At 35.4% G+C, this 20,720-nt stretch overlaps 1 protein-coding gene across 1 annotated transcript in view; it reads left to right on the top strand.

The window, feature by feature from the left end:
* The window catches only part of LOC135225554 (mucin-17-like), a 39,983-nt gene that overhangs the window by 5,915 nt on the left and 13,348 nt on the right, over positions 1-20,720 (top strand). The window contains exons 4-7 of the mRNA XM_064264823.1: positions 1,499-1,600; positions 17,763-17,795; positions 18,836-18,896; positions 19,719-20,012. Of these exons, the coding sequence (XP_064120893.1) occupies positions 1,499-1,600; positions 17,763-17,795; positions 18,836-18,896; positions 19,719-20,012 (490 nt within the window). The remainder of the gene's footprint in view (positions 1-1,498; positions 1,601-17,762; positions 17,796-18,835; positions 18,897-19,718; positions 20,013-20,720) is intronic.

Genomic DNA, 20,720 nt, shown 5'->3' with positions numbered 1-20,720 from the left:
GTATCTTCAAGAAGTGAGCTAAGGGGCTTCATGACCTTCTAAAGGATGTGCTATCTCCTCCATCGGTTTACGAACAGGTGCAAGCGACAAATGTGTCGCTTTAAGTGTGTCGCTATTCGTCTCTCCCACGGCGACACTTGCGAGGAGATAAAAGGTTTCGGTACCTTTGTCTCATATTCTCAAGAGTCGGAGGAAGGTCGAGACTCGTCTTGATCTGTTTACGTTTCAAAAATTTTAACGAAAAACAGGCATTTTGACAGATGGTATAATGTATTCCCAAAGCAATCATTTGATGCGACTCATTAGGTATCAATAATTGCTTGTTGCAGGATACGCATTTTGACAGCGTGAAATGGATGAACTCTCTAGCCATTTCCTTATGGTTTACTCAGTTTTTCTTGAGTAATAACAATTATTTTCACTTTGGTCAAGGATCTATAAAGACGAATTGGGTTTCCGCGCGATTTCTAGTTTACAAAGAATAATCTGTTTAATAAGTTTTTTTGTGAAACTTCGTTTCCTATTCATTTTAAAATCAATAAAAACATATGATCAGCTTGATGAAGAGAATCCTTCATATTGTTCTTATCATTTTTTTAATCAGAAGGAGCATTGCATCTTCTGGACATAACTATCGTGAATTATATATTAGCTTTACTCAATTCGGTGGAAAGATCTGCAGATTACAGCTCTGCTAACACAGTGTGTTTGTCTCTTAGAGAAACACTTACAACATTTCGAAACGGCTCTGACATCGATGACGTAGATTTTTATTTTTACGGATTTATAGTTTTCTGCAAAAGAAAACTATAGAAATGGCGTTGTCTGTCCGTTGACACTTTTTCTACCCGCCCTCAGATCTTAAAACCTGCAGAGGCTAGAGGGCTGCAAATTTGTATGTTAACCATCCACCCTCCAATCATCAAACATACCAAATTGCAGCCCTCTAGCATCAGTAGTATTTCTTTTATTTGAGGTTAAAATTAACCATCTGACCATGGCTAAAAATTTCATTGGCCGTGGCTGTGAGTTTCATGGACTGTGGCTGATAGTTTCATACAGCATTACGCGCTGTACATGTATCTCGATTGCGCCGAGGGTTCTACTTATTAATCTTGTTGACAACCTCGCCGTCCAAATGAGTTGGACAGATATTTTGAGATAAACTCGAAGCCGCATCAAAATCAGGATCTAATTTTGGTCATTTTCAATTTCCTAAGCTTTCTAAATTTTTTCAATTGTTTGTATTTGGTATTGTCTGCTTTCTACCTAACGAACGGCAAGATCTATGGTGGCGAAACCATATATGTCACCGTGGAAGCCCAGAGTTCCTTAAAATTTCACGAAGGGGAGGATAAGGTCTCCGAGGAGTCGGTGTTGCGGTGTTGCCACATCTCGGAGCTGCGTAAAATCACAAGGCGTTTAAACTTCTCAAAACTCAGCGACGCTCATAAACAAAAAAAGGAATTACTCGACCCTCTTTATCCCGAACTTCCAGAAGGAGGCATTAGCCGAAGACGACACCAAACCAACAATGAATAATGTAGTGGAGTTGGCCCAGAGGCGCCAGCCTGGCCTTTTTCAGACGTCCAATATTGATGTACGTATCAGTTATGTATTCATACTTCGTAAGTTATGCAATCGCGCCGTCGAGAGAGAGAGTTTCCTATCGTCTACCCGCGACGGGGTTAGAAGTTTTCTCTAATTCTCTGGTTTTTCTGGGCCACTTTTTTCCTTATTATTTTTTATTGGTTTTTTCTCTGTTTATTTTGTATTTTTTGCATGTTTGTTTGTCCAGTTTCTTGTTTTGTTTACTTTAGCTCTCAGCCTATTTCTCTAATCGGTTGCATTTGTTTTCTGACTGACTAAAAACGAGATAAAAAATATTGCCTGTTGCTGAATATGGTCTGTGCTACCCTAGTAACTAAAGCAATATAAACCATAAGAACTATAGTTACTATAGTATAGTAACCACAAAACCCTTACTTGAAAAGCATTGATGCCAGTAACGCCATCAACAGAATCACTTACCTCTGTAGCGGCGAGCAACGAGCCATATTCGATGGAAAAGTTTGTTCAGAAAACACGAACCTTTTAATGGCCCTTCCAGGTAGCTAGTGACATCTGTTGGCGAGCTTTGAAAGCTTCCCCCCACCGGGACAAGTCATTTCCTTGAGAAGTTTCTGTTGGGAAAGTTTTTTAGCTGATTTCATTTGCAATTCTAGGTAGGATAGAGAGAGAGAGAGAGAGAGAGAGAGAAGGAGAGAGAGAGAGAGAGAGAGAGTGAGTCCCAGGCAAACAGGTGAACTGGACGCTACGATGATGATATGTTACGTATTATGATAGCAATTCACTCCGTTGAATTGCAGAGTATCTATACAGGCATAGCAGTGTATTTGTAATGATATATACTTAATATTACTGATAAACGTTTAGCATAAGAAGGCCTTACGCAACGTTTATCACATGTTGACAGACATTAGCATCAATTCTAAAGCCTTTCATGATTCCGTGATTTATTTCAAGGACTTCACGAGAAGCAACACAGATTTCGTCACTCGTCTATGATACATTTAAACCTTAATGTATTTCATAGGTATCCATTCCTGTAAAAAAAAAAATAATAATAAAAAGTCAATTTTCTTTCTATGACATTTAGAAAGACAAGAAAAAAACACACAACTCTAAAACTGCATGATGAAAATATTCAGATCAGAGAACCCGGAACGAAGCCCCACCTCCTCCCCCTCCCCCCTCCCCCTCCCCCACCCCCTAAAAAAAATTCTGTACCAAACTTTCAAAAGTTTGTTCCAGCATAGCAAAGAGAGAGAGACGAAAGGAGAGAGGGTCTTTGAATCCATAGAGAGAGATTGAAAGGAAAAGGGGACAGAAAAATATTTAGTGAACGGCCGAAGAAAAATATCTTTATCCTCAAAGTCTCGCATTGAAAATATGGAGATGAGAGAGAGAGAGAGAGAGAGAGAGAGAGAAACTCTTGAATATTTGAAGAAACGGCCCATTTTACCCACAAGATTATTGGCGGAAAAAAACTGAGGGGATTTCGACATAGATAGAACGACATTTAGACGAAAGGTCGGGAGACTTTGGAAGGACGAGTGAATAACTGAAGAGAAATGGAATAAAAAGTTAGATAAATAGATAGACAGCCTGACAGACAGACAGGTCTAGTATAATCGTAAAAGTGGCTCAGGTATCTTTCACTGTATGAAAAAAGAAGGCGGAAAAATTTGAGGAGAAGAACCCCCGAAGGTTAGTTTAGAAAGGAACCACTCAGCAAATGGAAAGCTGCTGCAACTCTCTCTTCCCTTCCATCTAGCTACGAACTCCTCCAGGACGCGTCATCAGTTGTAGGATGGAAATTGAGGATTGATGAGTAGATGGATGGACGGGAACAAGGAAGGGAGGATGCTTATGACGAAGCAGCTCTCTGGTTGAGTGTCAAGGGTCGAAAGAGAGAGAGAGAGAGTGTGTGTTCGTGAGAGTTGAATAGGTTGGATATCGAGCTGACACAAGTTCGAATCCTGAGAATGTATCGAAAGAGAGAGAGAGTTTGCTGACGCAAACACAAGTTCGAATCCTGAGAGGAGATGGAAGTTCGAATCCTGAGAATGGATCGAAAGAGAGAGAGAGAGAGAGAGAGAGAGAGAGAGATTGTTGAATAGGTTAATATATCGAGCTGGCGCAAACACAAGTTCGAATCCTGAGAGAGGAGGGAGGACTGTGGGAACTTTTGGGGTGGAAACCTCTGGGTCTGTATTGAGTAAGTGGTGAATAATGTACCTGGTGGTTGGTAAATTCATAAGGGACGCATTATTTCACATTATTTACCGACAAGGTCACATTGCATTATCCCTGACGTGACCAGCAATGGACAAAATAGACATCAATTTTTTTTTAATCAAACTTTGTAATGTTTAGACTTACAAGAGGGCATAGGATGCTTCAAGAAAACCCCTCCAACCCCCACCCCCCCATCCCTCAGTCTTAAGGAACCTTCATGAACCCTCTCACCACAACCCCCCAACCCCCAAAAAAATAATAAAGGAAGACGAGAGATTTAAGCCATGCTGAGAACTTCCTTTAGCGAAGGAACCGAGAGAGAGAGAGAAGAGAAAGGGGGGGGGGGAAGAAAAGATTAAAAACTGTTTTGCCTTTTCAGGGTAAAATAAATTTCGAACGAATAAGAATTTAGAGAAGAGAGAGAGATTAAAACGGTTTTGCCTCTTCGGTAAATTCCTTTTCTGCGAGAGACTGAATTTCGGACTCATAACAATGGAGAGAGAGAGAGAGAGAGAGAAAATGCACCTGCTTTTAAATTGTCGTTGGGTTTTCCGGGAGTTTTAGCTTTGAATTAACAAAAAAAAAAAAAAACCGAGAGAAAACAGAATGTAAAAGTTACCCGGTCAAAAGTAGAAAACTTCAGGCAGATTATATAGTTTTATGCCATAAAAAGTCCGCCCGAGTTTTTTTTAGTTTTTTTTTTTTTTTAGTTTTCCTCTAAAACATTTTCAACAAAAGTTTTTTCTGAGTGTCCCATTGTACTCACTTACCGTTTCATTGTCGAAATTTTTATATACGCAGTGCGGCCTTTTTGTATATGTGTATGCATGTGTATGCGCGTATGTAAATGTATATGAATTATGTGTAATTTATATATATATATAGTATATATAGAGGTACATATATACATATGTATGTGTGTATAGATATATATATATATATATATATATATATATATATATATATATATATATATATATATATATATATATATATATATATATATAGATTGGATTTAAAGGGCTTGGATCATTTAATCAAACAGTTTACACCGCAGGCGCCTCCCTACCTTATATGTATGGTTTAGTCAAGACACACAAAATCAATAACCCTATCAGACCAATCACTAGTTCAGTAGGCTCAGCCTCAGTTACGTAATAATTTATCTAAATGGATTGTAAAAATTCTTACACCTTTGGTAAGAAACATTTCAAACACGAATGTTAAAAACAATGTTGATTTTATAAATAAATTGAATAGTTTAAATTTGAATTTTGATTTTAATATGGGTTAGTTTTGATGTTGTCTCTTTATTTACAAAAGAAAGTACCTTGAAGATGAATTTTACTTGAATTTTTGGAGGATGAATTATAGAACGTCAGAACGCCCTTAACTGTAGCAGACCTCATTAGTCTTATAAGGTTATGTATCAAAGATGGTAAATTTTGTTTTAATGGGGAATTTTTTTGTACAAAAGTTTGGCATGGGCTATGGGTAATCCCTTATCTCCTGTCCCTTAGCAATATTTCAATGGAATATTTTGAGACAAAACTCTTTACCAAGAATTTGCCCCAAAAGTTTAAATAGTTTAGGTATGTAGATGATATTTTCTGTATTTGGCCAGTTCACGAAAATCTCCAGGAATTCCTTAATAATCTCAATAATTTAATCCCTTCTATAAAATTTACTGTAGAGGAAGAAAGAAATTATAATATGAATTTTCTTGATGTAACTGTCCATAGAAATTATAGAAATTTCACCTTTTCAGTCTTTCGGAAATCAACTAAATTTGCCTCTTTTGTTCATTACTACTGCCAATCACCATCAAAATGTTAAATTCTCTGTTTGTTCTGAGGTGTTCCTAAGGGCTTTACGTGTCTGTAGCCCGCAGTTTATTGACGCTGAAATTGAAACTATTTATGATATTGCATTGAAACTTAAATACCCAAGGACTTTTCGTAGTATGTGGCATGGAAAAGAGCTAGAAAAACATTTTATTCAACTAATGACAAACTTGATTTTAGTAAGTATAACATTCTAAAATTACCGTATGATGAAAGGTTTTTAGATATTCCTAGAATTTTAAAGCTTTTTAACATAAATGTTTTCAGTAATATTAATGTCAAGAGTTTAGTAATCAAAAATTCTCCTAAAGATCTTCCAGGCTGCATATATGAAATTCCTTGCAAAAAGTGTGATAAAGTCTATTACGGACAAACCGGTAAATCTCTTTCACAACGTCTCAAACAGCACCAAAATTCTGTGAGAACTGGGCAAATATCGAATGCATTATTCGTACATATGAGAGATTTAGACCATCCTATTAACTGGAGTCAAGCAAGAGCCTTAATCCCGTGTAATGACACAGTTAAAAGAAATATCATTGAATCTTGTTTGCGTCAAGTCAAATAATGGAAATGTTCTAACATTTAAGTCTTGGTTTACTTAAACTTGATGCCTCCATAATAAAAAAAAGTTGTAGATAAATATAAGCAACAAAATTAATATATTCAGTTTTTACATGTTTTGGACTATAAGAATACTTTGTAGTTTCTGTTAGGGTTAAATCTATGTTTAGGTTTGTGACCGTGTGATATCCGATAATCCTGGATTATCTCTTTAATTTTTACCTTTTTGACAATTAACCATCTGGTATTCTTGATCTTGTTGTTTACCTGATAACTTTCTCTCCAACTGTATTTCATTCGTTCCTTGACAATGTCTTAGTAAAGACGAAAGCGCTTGGATTTCTGACTATCATTTTCCTGTGGTATTCGCTTATTTAATGAAGTCACGTGAATCTACTGTGATTTTTAAGTATATATACGATATATATATATATATATATATATATATATATATATATATATATATATATTATATATATATATATATATATATATATATATATATATATATATATATATATATATATATCTATATATATCTATTTACACACAGCATTGTGGATTTTTTCACCATTTTAGAGACTCATGCTCTTATTATTATTATTATTACTTATTTATTATTATTAGTTATTTAGTTATATTTTATTATTATTATTAATTATTTATTATTCATGTATTATTTATTATTATTATTATTATTTATTATTATTATTATTAATTATTATTATTATTCAGAAGATAAACCCTTACCCACATGGAACAAGCCTACAGTGGCCACTGACTTAGGGAACGAGTCATGAAGGAACATAATTATTCATTTTTATTCGATCAAAACTCAGAAAATTTTACCGTGATTGAATATTCATCAAAAACAAAAACAAGGCCATAATATTGTTTCACTAAATCACCATTATTGCTCGGGTCACCTGCGAAAGTTTTACTTTCCTTTCTAAAAAAAAAAAAAAAAAGTTAACTGATCTCGTACTAGACGGTCGTAACTTTTGCCCAGTGACGTCATGATGACGTCATGATGACGTCACGAACACCTGCCACACCTTTCAGACCTTTTACTCTCAATTTCCGTTTCAGCGCTGAGTGACCTCGTAGGTTCCAGCGCTTGGCCTTTGGCCAAAATTCTATATTCAATTCGTTTATCAACTGGATAGTACCAGGATACTATTACTTTTATTTATATTGCAACCAAACATTTCTGTTAAATCAATGTGATTGTGATTGTGAAGGGTATTTATTTATGTTTTGTTTTTTTTTTTTTTTGCTAATTTCTCTATTCAGTTATTCCATTTCAGCGCTACTACACAGCGTCTTAATTTTTTTATGTAAGAATTTCATAAATAGTGGAGAGAGAGAGAGACAAAATAAACGGCATGATAAATATAAGTAAACAGACATTTTTAGCTGAATATATATACAACATAAGGCTTAGATTTTCTACCTTGAACCAAATTCTAAGAGGAAGTTCATTCTGAAAGAGAGAGAGAGGGAGAGAGAGAGTTTATCAGGTAATCCTCTGCTATTAAACAATCCAATTCTAGTCAGTTGCCAGTGTGTGCGTGTATGTGTGTATGTGCTTGTGGTTTGCTTTCTACTTTATCTAAATATGAACCTCTATGATTGATGTGTAAACGAAATATCATTATTAGAATCTCCAGCATCAGATTAGCGTAAAATAAATCTTACCCTAATTATTAACCCTAAATGAATTTTAACCATTTATTCACCTCATCACGTTTATTAAATTTCCCGACCGTTTTTTAGGGGGGTGAAATCAATAAAAGAAAAAAAAACTGTCCAAAAATGGAATAGTATAAGAAAATAATTCCTTCTACCGACTTATTATTATGGGAAGGAATTTTCGATCATAATCTCGCAGTTATATCCTACGTGACTCGACTCTAATGAATCACTTTAAAAAAAAAAAAAAAAGAAGAAGAAGAAAAAGCGTAGTGCGCATATATTATTATATTTAATTTCTTTCGTGTGCATAATAATAATGATAATGATATGTTTTAGAAATATATATAAATATATATATTTCTGAAATATATATTTATATACATTTATATTAACACCACTGTGGATATCTTTACAATTTCAGTGACTCGTGTAGAAATAATAAAATTAATAATAATAATAATAATGCGTTCATGTTAGGCTGAATATGTTTATATGATATATATATTATATATATATTATCTATATATATATATATATATATATATATATATCTATATTTGATATATATATATATTATATATTATATATAATTATATGATATAATATATAGATATATCATATATATATATATATATATAGTATATATATATATATATAGATATATATATATGAGATATATATATATGATAATATATATGATATATATATATTAGATAGATATATATATATATATATATATATATATATATATAATATATATATATATCTATATATATATATAATTATATATATAGATATATATATATATATATTATATATATTATATATATATATATATATATATCTATATATATACATATATTAGATAATAATAATATATATATATATATATATATATATATATATATATTTATAATAATATATATATATATGTATATATATACACATTATACATGTGATCAAGTTTCTTTTGTATTTTCTATGGTATTAAAAGATGGCGTGATCAGACCTCCAGCTTACTCGGGACGCGTGCAAGATTATCCCCTCACGCGTTATATTCCTAACTTAACGTTAAATTAAAACGTGCTAAAATCTACGGTCAATTAGAGCGTTGTTCCACCAACGAAAATTAAAAGGAATAAGTTATATTTTATGAGATTTCATATTTCTGTACTGTTAACATGCACATTATTTTCTACATTTTCATTCTAATAAATAAATCATAAATATCCTATCCAAAAATTCCTGTATCTTTAACTCAACGTGAAACACCTTATTGAGACCTTTTCATTCTCTTCCATAGACCTTTCCTACCCCCAACAATAACAAAGTATGCGTAGGCTTACTCCCCGAGTAAGTGGAAAGGGATTATGAGAGACACGAAAACCTGATTACATTTCCTTTACCTTATTTGTAGGTTGGATCTCTCAGGGGAAATCACAGTCTTATGAAATTCATTTATGCTCAAATTCATCTCGTTTTTGTATCATGTTCAATGAGCACCAACGTAATGCCACATAGACGTGTATTAATTATGATGAATCCGGATTATATAGGTTCATTTTAATGAAGAAACGGTCTTACTTAATTCTGGCGAAGGGAAAAAATCTTGTCTTATATTGAAGTTGTTCTTATGTTTGTGTAGCCTAGAGAAAACTAGATGCACATTTTTGGTATAGGAGAAAATAAATTTTTGAGTAATGGTATATATATATATATTGTATGTATGTATGTATAGACATACATACACACATACATACACTAATGTACACATGTACATAGCTGCTATATATATATATTTATATTTACATTTATATATATTATATAATATATATATTTTATATATATATATATATATATATATATATATATATATTATGTATATATTCATATATATATATATATATATATATATGTGTGTGTGTGTGTGTGTGTGTGTGTGTGTGTGTGTGTGTGTGTAATAATACATATATACACATTTACCTGAGTTCCCTCTCTGAAAGCATCAGAATTCTAGTAATATCTCATGGAAAAACCAACAAAAAGATAAAAAAAAGAAACCCTTTGCAAATTACGCTCAATTGAGGAAATGAACACGACCTCGTCATCTCTGTAGGTAATTAAGTCTCCAAATTAATCTCACAGAATCCTGCAATTATATAAAAAAAAAATTTAATGAGTCCCATCATCAAAAGACTTTTTTTTTTCATTTTTATCTTAGATACGAATTTTAGCCGTTATGGACTATTATTATTATTATATTATTATTATTATTATTATTATTATTATTATTATTATTATTACTATTATTATTATTATTATTATTATTATTATTATTATTATTATTATTATTATTATTATTATTATTAATCTAACTCTAACCACTTGCTGCCTGATGTATATATATATTATATATATATATATATATATATATATATATATATATATATATATATATATATATATGGGGTATACACTCCACAGCACTCCTCCACAGGGCTATAAACCTAACATCAAGTTGGAAATTATTCCATGACGAAATAATATTTCTTGAGGGATTTTTCAACAGCAATTGTTACCCATCGGGGTTATTTTTTAAATACGTCAAAAAATACCATCGATAACTTTTTTCATCCACCTAGCCCAGTCCATTTAGCACAGAAATTTAGATACTATATTAAAATACCTTATATACATGATAGGAAGTTTTTGCCTTCCCTTGAGAAAATTTTAAACCGTCATTATCCAGCAGCTGATACCAGATTCACTTGCATAAATCCTAGAAATATTGGTAGCTTCCTAAAACACAAAAAGAAATTACCCTCCTTGATCCAGTCCAGTGTAGTGTATTTATTTAATTGCTGCCGATGTAATCGGCAGACCTACGTAGGAAGTACGCGCCGGTTGCTCAAAGTGAGATGCGATGCTCATAGAGGTGTAAGTTACCGAACGGCAGCAAATTGTTATCCACCCCTGAACAATCAAATATTAGGAATCACGCCAGAATCTGTAGGCAGAGATAGATTATAACAACTTTAAGGTCATTATGACGTCACCATATGAACACCACCTCCACGTTCTTGGAAGTTTGGCGATAAGAAACTGGTACCTTCACTTAACAACCATACTACCTCAGTACCTTTGTATATAGCATAAAGACACGTCACTTTGTTCTTTGCCTCTTCTTGACTTTTTCCACCGTCCTGACACGGAACGGCGGGACTCTGCTTGAGCAAGTATTTTCCTCATTTTAATATTTTTATATTTATATATATATTCTTTTTAATGTTTTTATTCGTAATTTTACTTAGAAATATTCTAATTTTTTATGATTTACATTTCGTTTTCTTGAATATGTTATGTATTGATGTAATGCTCATTCTTTGAGATTTTTTAATTCGTAATTTTACTTAGAAATACTTTATTTATAATAATTTTACGTTAACATTCCTAATTGTTTGGTAATGATGTAATATTTATTTCTTGCCTTTAGCCTGAAGATGGGACTTTGTCTCGAAACGTCGCTAGCAATAAAGAATCATGTAATGTGCCATGTCCTTCCGTATCCTCGTACCTATTTCATCGAGGATTAGCCCACCAGCGATGAAGAATATATATATATATATATATATATATATATATAATATATATTATATTAATAAATTAATACATATTTTAAATATATGTAATATATGTTCAATAATACATACATACATATATATTATATATATATATATATATATATATATATATATATATACATTTATATATATACAAACTTATCTATAAATAGCATTTGTCATACAATGAGACCAATATATAGTTATAACTTTAGAAGCTAACCAAGAACACACACACATACACACACACACACACAAAACAATCCAGCGAATTACAAGCTAAAATAACTTCCCCCAAAAAATATATATATAAACCAGTCACAACTCGCTGCTGCTGTTACATATATAATTATAAACCCCGGTTGTTGGAACCAGATGCGAGAGAGTTCGGGTATAATATAATCTAATGAAAGACACAAAGCCGTCAGAATCTTGGGTCTTTGATCTCGAAACATCAACTACAATGTCTGCAGTTTAATGAGACGTATTGCTTGCTTGCTTGCTTGCTTGTTGTGTCTTTGGGATGAAAACAGAATCCTCGTGTGTGTATGTACATACATTCGAGCGTGGAGGCTTCGTCGTATGGTTACGTGCATTAGTCTAAGCATCTGCACCACCTGTCAAGTTTAATGTAAAGTATCATTGATTTCATATTCATTTCTGTAAAAAAAATGCAACTGCGAAAGAAGATATTGTCTTCGCATTGTGTGTGGAGAGTATACGTGTTTCTGTATACTTCTGTGCGTGTATACATAATAATGCACTCTTGTCCCGAAAGCCTATGTGTGTGTGGGTGGTGTTCTAATGGCTGTACTATATATAAACACATGCACACGTAGACTACTTGATAGTTATGTCAAATTGTTCATCTGTGCACGAAATAACTGTTGCCACGAGGTCAGGAGAAGGAATTTGTACAAGTGGTTGCACATCTGTTCAGGTGTATGCCCTCTCTCTCTCTCTCTCTCTCTCTCTCTCTCTCTCTCTCTCTCTCTCTCTCTCTCTCTCGCACAGGTTGATTATTTGAAAACAAACACCTGTTTACGAAGGACAATACCATTATAAATGGCATGAATAGGTCATTGCTTGCAAAATATACTTACTTTTGTTTTTTTTACGAAAATATTCAACAAATAGACACGTATATGTATAGATATATGATTATATATATATATATATATATATATATATTATATATATATATATATAGATTATAGATAATATATATATAATATATTATATATATATAATATATATATAAATATAAAATATATATAATATTATATATATACATTATATATATATATTATATATATATTATAAAACTATAGAGAGAGAGAGAGAAGAGAGAGAGACGATGAGAGAGAGAGAAGAGAGAGACGAGAGATAGAGGAGAGAGAGAGAGAGAGCGAGAGAGAGAGAGAGAGAGAGAGAGAGATCACACACATGTGTATATATACCTCAACAAAGGCACAATGAATATGTCAAGAAACGCCTATGCAAAGTTTTTCTTGTATAAGCCTATTGCATCTGTATCTTCGTATAGTCCTAGTGCATCTGTACCCTCGTATACGCTTAGTACATCTGTATCTTCATCTGTGTATCTGTATCCTCATATAGTCCTAGTACATCTGTATGTCCCTCTATAGGCCTAGTACATCTGTAAACTTGAAATCCTAAGCCAGAGTGCTAGAGGTGAGTTGGCCACAGCTACGGAGGTATTCAAACAGGTGTTCTGGGACATGATCGCAGAAACAGGTGTTTAGGAGCGCCAATGTGTACGAATAACCGCATACACCCTCACTACCGTCGTAAGGTCAGGTAAAGAACCGTTCACGTACAGAGCAACAGATTGAGGCGAAATGTCGTCAAATCGGTGGAGGAAGAAAAAACGAATTATTATGCTGACGAAAGTGGTAATGATTCTCATTGACCCGCCCGTTCGTTTGGGGGCGTTCCTGCGTGTTAAATGTAAACAAATTCGTCCATTTTGCATGAGCCACGCTATGCATGTTAATGACTTTGTTACGAGGGTTTATTCAGGATGAAGCTGTTGGCCTGTCATGTAATGTGGACGTTGGAATGACAGAAATGTCTCTGCAAATGTTGACCTGAGCTGTGTAATTGTTACTGTACGTTCTCACTACAATTTTTAAGTTTTATCTCTTAAGTGGAGGACAATTATTTCTTATTTCTGGTCAATTTACGGTTTGTAACCTCAGAGCCAAAAACGTTATGGGTTATCAGAATGATGCAAAGTGAAATTAAGTTGGTTAATGATACGATAGACTGAATTACCGCGTCGTTATCACAGACAACCTATGACGATCGTAGGAAACTCTACGGGCATTGCACTGCGCGTTTCCCCTACATCAACCGTAGCCACGAACATTATTATACATTTTTTATATTTCCAACAACTTAAGGCCCATAGATTGGCTCTGAAATAACGTATTTCAGCAGGATGTTGATGAACATACATCCAGACGCAAAGACATCATCTTCATGATGAACTACAGACAGATATTATATCCTCAGCGTTGGGGGAATGTCTCGTGGAGAGAAGCATTACTAGAGCCTTGTGGACTTACGAGACACTTTGAAAGAGAGAGAGAATCATTACTATAGCTCAGACATATTTTACAATTCAGTTAACTGTATCAGCTGTTACCTTATCGTACACCGGTAACTAACAGATGTTACCGAGTTCCTTTGGTGAGTTGGACAACAGAGAGGGAAGGTAAAAGCATTCACTCTGTTATTTGGTTGTTTCGTGAAAAACAACACAATTTCTTCGTAAATTACGACATTTTATTTCACTGAGAAAGAATAAAAGAATAAAAAAAAGTTTGGGAAATGAAAATACATTATACTTCATACACTCTCGAATGGCATATTATAATTTCTTGCGAACTATATGTTCAGCGCATGCGCCGTTGTGAATTGTCTTGGGCGCATGCGCAAAACCGAGCTTCTCATGTTTTATTTTTCCCATAAAGCTTTAGATCTCTGCTTTCTCATCTAAAGCTTCCTTTTTCTTTACTTTCTTCGCTCATAAAGGGTTAGATCTTTGTCTTTGTTTGTTTTTCTTTTTATTTTATCTATCTTTGGTTTTTTTTTATGGCGCTGGAAATATGCTGAGATTTAAGATTTGCTCTCGAGACAAAGAGGCAATTTGAGTAATGTTTCTTCTCGTTTCGTTGCACTCGCCTCTCTTTGGTATCCCCCCCAACCCCACCACCCTCCCACCCTTTTAAGTTTCTGTAACATAAAACTATTGTGACGGCTTTATCTGTCCCCTTTTTTCCTGCCCGCCCCCAGTTCTTAAAACCCGCTGAGGCTAGAGGGCTGCAAATTGGCATGTTGGTCATCAACCCTCCAATCATCAAAAGTACCAAATTGCAGCCCTCTAGCCTCGATAGTTTTAATTTTATTTAAGGTTAAAGTCAGCCATGCGTCTAGCAACGATATAGGCCAGGCCACGCCGGGCCGTGGTTTAAAGATCCATGGGCTGCAGATCATAAGCGTTATACCTGGACCACCGATAGATAGATCTATTTTCGGTGGCCTTGGTTATACGCTGTACAGAAAACTCGATTGCGCGGGAGAAACTTCTGCGCATTTTGTTACTTTGTATATTTTTTGTAAATACGGCTCCTACATTCATTGCTTTGTCCAAATAACTCCATATCTAATAAACCTTTCAGACGAAACGCGCATTTAACATAGCAAGTGTTTCGCAGTCTTGCTTTCAAACTCATCCTAGGATACGTCAGCTATAACTGTTCTCGGTCATTCCTTGCTTATTAAGAATTCTCTTTCCTGCTCAATACAAGTATTCTTCCATTCGGGTCCATTAAAAACTTTCTCTCGAAGTATTATGAACCTTCCTCCGGACAGATGGAGAACCTTTGCTTTTAATTCAATTTATTCGCCAGTCCTCTCCCCCCGTCCCCCCCCCCCCCCCAAACCATTTCCTGGCTGCGTTGTTTTTCTACCGTCTTGTACCGACTAGAAATTGTCTCGTGAAACTTCCGTAATTCCTCCGTGCTCGTGTTTGTGAGGGCAGTAAGTACTAAGTCTGCTTTCTTATCCAGAGAGGAATGATGAAGTCTTTCGTCTGAAAGGTGAGCACAAAGTTCATGACGTCCTAGCAAGGCATTTCATTTTTCATGATGAAAATGAAGCGTCTGCTGGGATATTTATAAGACTGAAGGTTGACTGGGAATTTCTTTCGAGATAAATCAGAGGCTTTCATGGCACCGTAGAGCGGTTAGTGTTGTTAGTGACGTCACGCGGCACTCTATAGACATAAGGTTCTTTCCAGCGTCCCTTATGCTCGTAGATGCAACCCCTTTCATTCCTTTTACAGTGACTCCCTTCATGTTCTTTCTCTTCCATCTTACTTTCTGCCTTCTCCAGTAATTGTTTCATACCGTAACAGTGAGGTTTTCCTTCTCAAGTATTGAATTACCTATTAGTTCCCAGCTTTTGACTTAAACTTCATGTGTCAAAGACTTTTTACACCTGCAGAATAAGTCCTGACCACCTGCTGTTTGGTATCGTTCGTATGAGCCTGTACTAAATCGAATAGCAAGTGTGTATATGATATATTGATACATTAGTCTCATCATTTATCCTCTGCACTGATATGACACCAGTTTCCTGTAACATTCCAAATCAGAATTAAGCTTTGCCCTTAAAAATTAGATTTCTTTTTACGTGGCTAGGAACCAATTGGTTACTCAGAAACGGACCTACAGCTTATCGCGGGATCCGAACCACATTCCCCTGACTCTGCGCTGGGGGCTGCAGGTGGGAGCGAACTCAGGCTACAAGATCGGTAGGCAAGTACGCAACCCAACTCGTCCAGTGAGGAACTTCTTCTCAGTCAGCTAAGTGTAGTATTTCGTCACCGGCGATTTCATTCTTAAGTTCCTAATGCTTCACTAATAAATAAATAGATTACCCAAGAAATCATTCTGCGTTTTCAGACAGTCTTTTGTGAGTTATGTATACCTCCATTATATATATATATATTTTTTTTATTCTGATTCACAGCCACCTTCCCTTCAGTGCTCCTCCTGCAACTCATTCAGTGCCGGCGTCTCCCAATATAGATCAAAGTCAGCCTCTGTGTACTTTCCGTGGTATCGTCTCCCGCCATAAAGAAAACCTGTCGTGGAGGCAGGAATATGAATTTCTTCTGCCTGCGCAACTTACTATAGCGTCGACGCGCCTCATTTTCTCTCCTCTTTTAAGACTGTGAATTCGTTGTTGTGTTTTCGGGATGTCAGTGTTCGTTGGGAATGGAATTATTATCCTGGAATTATTCTGGAATGGTTTTATGGGAATCAGGACGTCGTCACCTGGTCGAACTAACTTCTTCGCTTCCTTCCCCAACCAGGAATCCAGCGAGGTCCAATTTCTAGAATGCTGCGTAACGCTTTGAGGCTTTAGGTAAAAAATAACAAAAATAATGCCGGCAAAGCGTGTTACCTTTCCCCCCACCCCCCATACTTTCACAAAGCTTATCAACTTTATATGCCCGCGTCGTAGTAGGGAGACTTTTCCCGGAGGAGAAAGTGAAGTTTAGAGAGTTTACCGAACGAGAAGTCGCATACATGTTTTCCTTGTCTCATCATAACCTTGTGTGACCGTGGGTGACACAGAGCGTTAACTATCTTTGCTCTCCTTTTCAGGGTAGCTGGGGAGGGGTGCTTTTGACCATTGTTTATTGATTTATTTATTGTATATCTGAAGGTGCTTTTGACCATTGTTTATTTATTTATTTATTTATTTATTGTTTTTCTAGGGGCGCTTATAACCATTGTTTATTGATTTATTTATTGTTTTCCTGGGGGTGCTTTGAACCATTGTTTTTTTCTATTTATTACTGTTTTTCCGTCTCGAGCTTCGGAACTCGACGAATTGTATTTAGTGGAATTGTTTTCCTGGGGGTGCTTTGAACCATTGTTTTTTTTTATTTATTTATTGTTTTTCCTTATCGAGCTTAGAACTCGACGAATTGTATTTCGTGAATGTCATTTGAGTTGCTGACAATGGCACGAGCAACGTCAGCCCCCAAAATTAAAGTCTGGTGTTCAAATAGTGACGTTTTTATATGTTTGATTTTATGTCTGGAGAAGGAGAGAGAGAGAGAATGTATCGCACAAACATTTCCTTATTTTTCACATTTCTAACGTTACCTGTTCTCTTTATATTTTTTTTTTTTCAGATCCACACGGGAGACGCCAAATTTATCATCCAGGTATGGCCCAGATTTTCCACTGTATAATTAATTTTAACATCATTTTCATTTACCTAAAAAGTTTATTCAATTTTGATCAGTGACTCATCACATCTTCTCAAAAAAGTTTATTCAATTTTGATCAGTGACTCATCACATCTGCTAAAAAAAAAGTTTATTCAATTTTGATCAGTGACTCATCACATCTCTCAAAAAGTTTATTCAATTTTGATCAGTGACTCATCACATCTTCTCAAAAAAGTTTATTCAATTTTGATCAGTGACTCATCACATCTTCTCAAAAAAGTTTATTCAATTTTGATCAGTGACTCATCACATCTTCTCATTGGTCACCTCTCTCCAGATTAGCTATAAGAAACATTTAAATGCCATAAAACGGATATTTAAAAGTGAAAAAAAAGGTGTAAGTCAAAACCTGTTACATGTGGATAAGAAAATGCTAATGATTTCCTAGGCTTGTATAAATGTCTGGTGTGTTTTTCTTTATAGATGTCTATTGTTAACTTAGCAAATGTTAGTTAACTTAGATAAAATTCTGCATGTAATATTATTAAATCCGTGAAATATTTCAGATTTTCTCTAATAAAAGATAAAAAAAAGTTAACAGATAATAAATCTAGTTGTAATAGAAAAAATTCTTATGGAAATCCTCATTCTTCTAATCATGTCGTTACTCTAAGTGTGTTTGACCTTGTTTGACATTCATCCCTATTTTGGATAAGGTCATTCCCATTTGGCACTGAAACGAGCGGTTATCTTGAATATAACGGTCATGTCCATTTCCTTCGTTTTAGCATTTTTATTTCGTGGTGTACTAAAGCTTATAAAGCTTTCAAATTCTCAATCAAATTCCTCACTACAGCTTTGAAAAACAGCTGCCTGCAGCTGTCAATCCATTCATGAAAAATTCGTGTTGTCTTTCACCTAATAATACGAGCTAGAGGACGGAACTAAATTTAGTCTCTTGGAATAGTCTTAGTATTAGATACATTAATAATCACTCGTGACCTTTACACATCTAACTATACCGTCAATTTCAGGTCATCCAATCAGTTGACCTCGGTTGTTGCAATGATAACCAGCAACCAGAACAAGCAGTTGGTAAGTATACATATTCATAAATACATTTAGTTTGCAAATACTCTCGTTGCTCTGTTCAAGGCCCAATCTTTTCCTCTCTCCCAGCTACAGAATTCTTTACCTGCCTCCATTTACTGCTTCCTGTTACTTTTATCAAATCTTTGCCCCTCCCTGGGAGGACGTTTAGGACCAGTGTTTAACAAAATACGTTCAGTGTCCTCATCCGTCAGCCTTTTCACCAGTGATGCCAACCCCTCTAACCCTACGCCCCCTACAGGAGACGAGAAATTACCTTACATAACTGAAAATGACCCACCATTATGCGGCTATGATAATAAATAAATCTTTAGATTATGTTTATATGCAATACCATGAATACTAATAAGCATATTGATCTAAAACTACCTTGTTACAACTACCCTACATTTGAAAATATTACCCTGCTAAGAGTTTGCCCAGATTACCCTACGCGAAGGGCAATTACCATACAGTTGGCAACACTGCTTTTCACACCTCTATGAAAATGCGCATTGAATATCGTTCATTTTTATTACATCCGTAGAAGAGGCGAAACTGGAAGGCCAAGGGAGTTTTAGCTTCCATTCATCATAACAACAAACCTTATATACCACCAGCAAACTCCAATTATTCCACGTTCATTCCACAACACCTTTTATAATCCTGAAAACTTGCACCTAAGTCAGTTCATTTCTCGGGTTCTCTGGTCACTTTACCCCTTAAACAAATTTAACAGCTAATGATCCATGAAACACAATTGTCTTAGATTTCCTCTCATATCAACTCAGTCACGTTTTCAAAATTTTGAATCACTCTCGACTACAGGGCCTCCAGTCCCGAAGCCACCTCCGGCGACAAGTGCACCCGCAGGAGAGAACACCACAGTGACAGGGCACAGTCCAATCACACCAGCTGGAGAGAACGCCACAGTAACAAGACTGCCATTCACAAGCACACCTTCAAGAGAGACTGCCACAGTAACAAAGCCACCAGTCCCAATCACAGTTTCAAGGGATACTACCACAGTAACAAGGCCACCAATTACAAGCACACCTTCAGGAGAACTTGCCATAGTAACACGACCTCCAGTCACAAGCACACCTTCTAGAGAGACTGTCAGTAACAGAATCACCTATCACTAACACACTTCAGAGAGACTGCCCTCCAGTAACAGGATCACCAATCCCAAGCACCGAAAAGAGACCTGTCAGAAACAGTCACCCAATCACAGCAGGACCTGCAAGGAGTGCTCAGTAACAGGATCACCAATCCCAAGCACACCTTCAAGAGAGACTGTCTCAGTAACAGGATCACCAATCCCAAGCACACCTTCAAGAGAGACTGTCTCAGTAACAGGATCACCAATCACAAACACACTTTCAAGAGAGACTGTCTCGTAACAGGATCACCAATCACCAAGAATCCAACAACAAGCACACCTCTTCAGAGAGACTGTCTCAGTAACAGGATCACAAATCAAACCCAAGCACACCTCAGAGAGACTGTCTCAGTAACAGGATCACCAATCACAAAACACAACTCAAGAGAGACTGGTCTCAGTAACAGGATCACCAATCAAACAAAAACACCTTCAAGAGAGGACTGTCTCAGTAACAAGGACCTCATCAATAACACAAAACACACTACCTTCAAGAGAGACTGTCTCAGTAACAGGATCACCCAATCACAAGCATCTTCAATAGGAAGAACCTTGCTTCAGTAACAGATCACCAATCCCAAGCACACCTTCAAGAGAGACGTCTCAGTAAACAGGGATCACCAATCACAAACACACTTTCAAGAGAGGACTGCTCAGAACAGGATCCT

This window comes from Macrobrachium nipponense, chromosome 13 (assembly GCF_015104395.2).
Source record: "Macrobrachium nipponense isolate FS-2020 chromosome 13, ASM1510439v2, whole genome shotgun sequence".
NCBI lineage: Eukaryota > Metazoa > Arthropoda > Malacostraca > Decapoda > Palaemonidae > Macrobrachium > Macrobrachium nipponense.
This window is presented reverse-complemented; position numbering and strand designations above follow the sequence as displayed.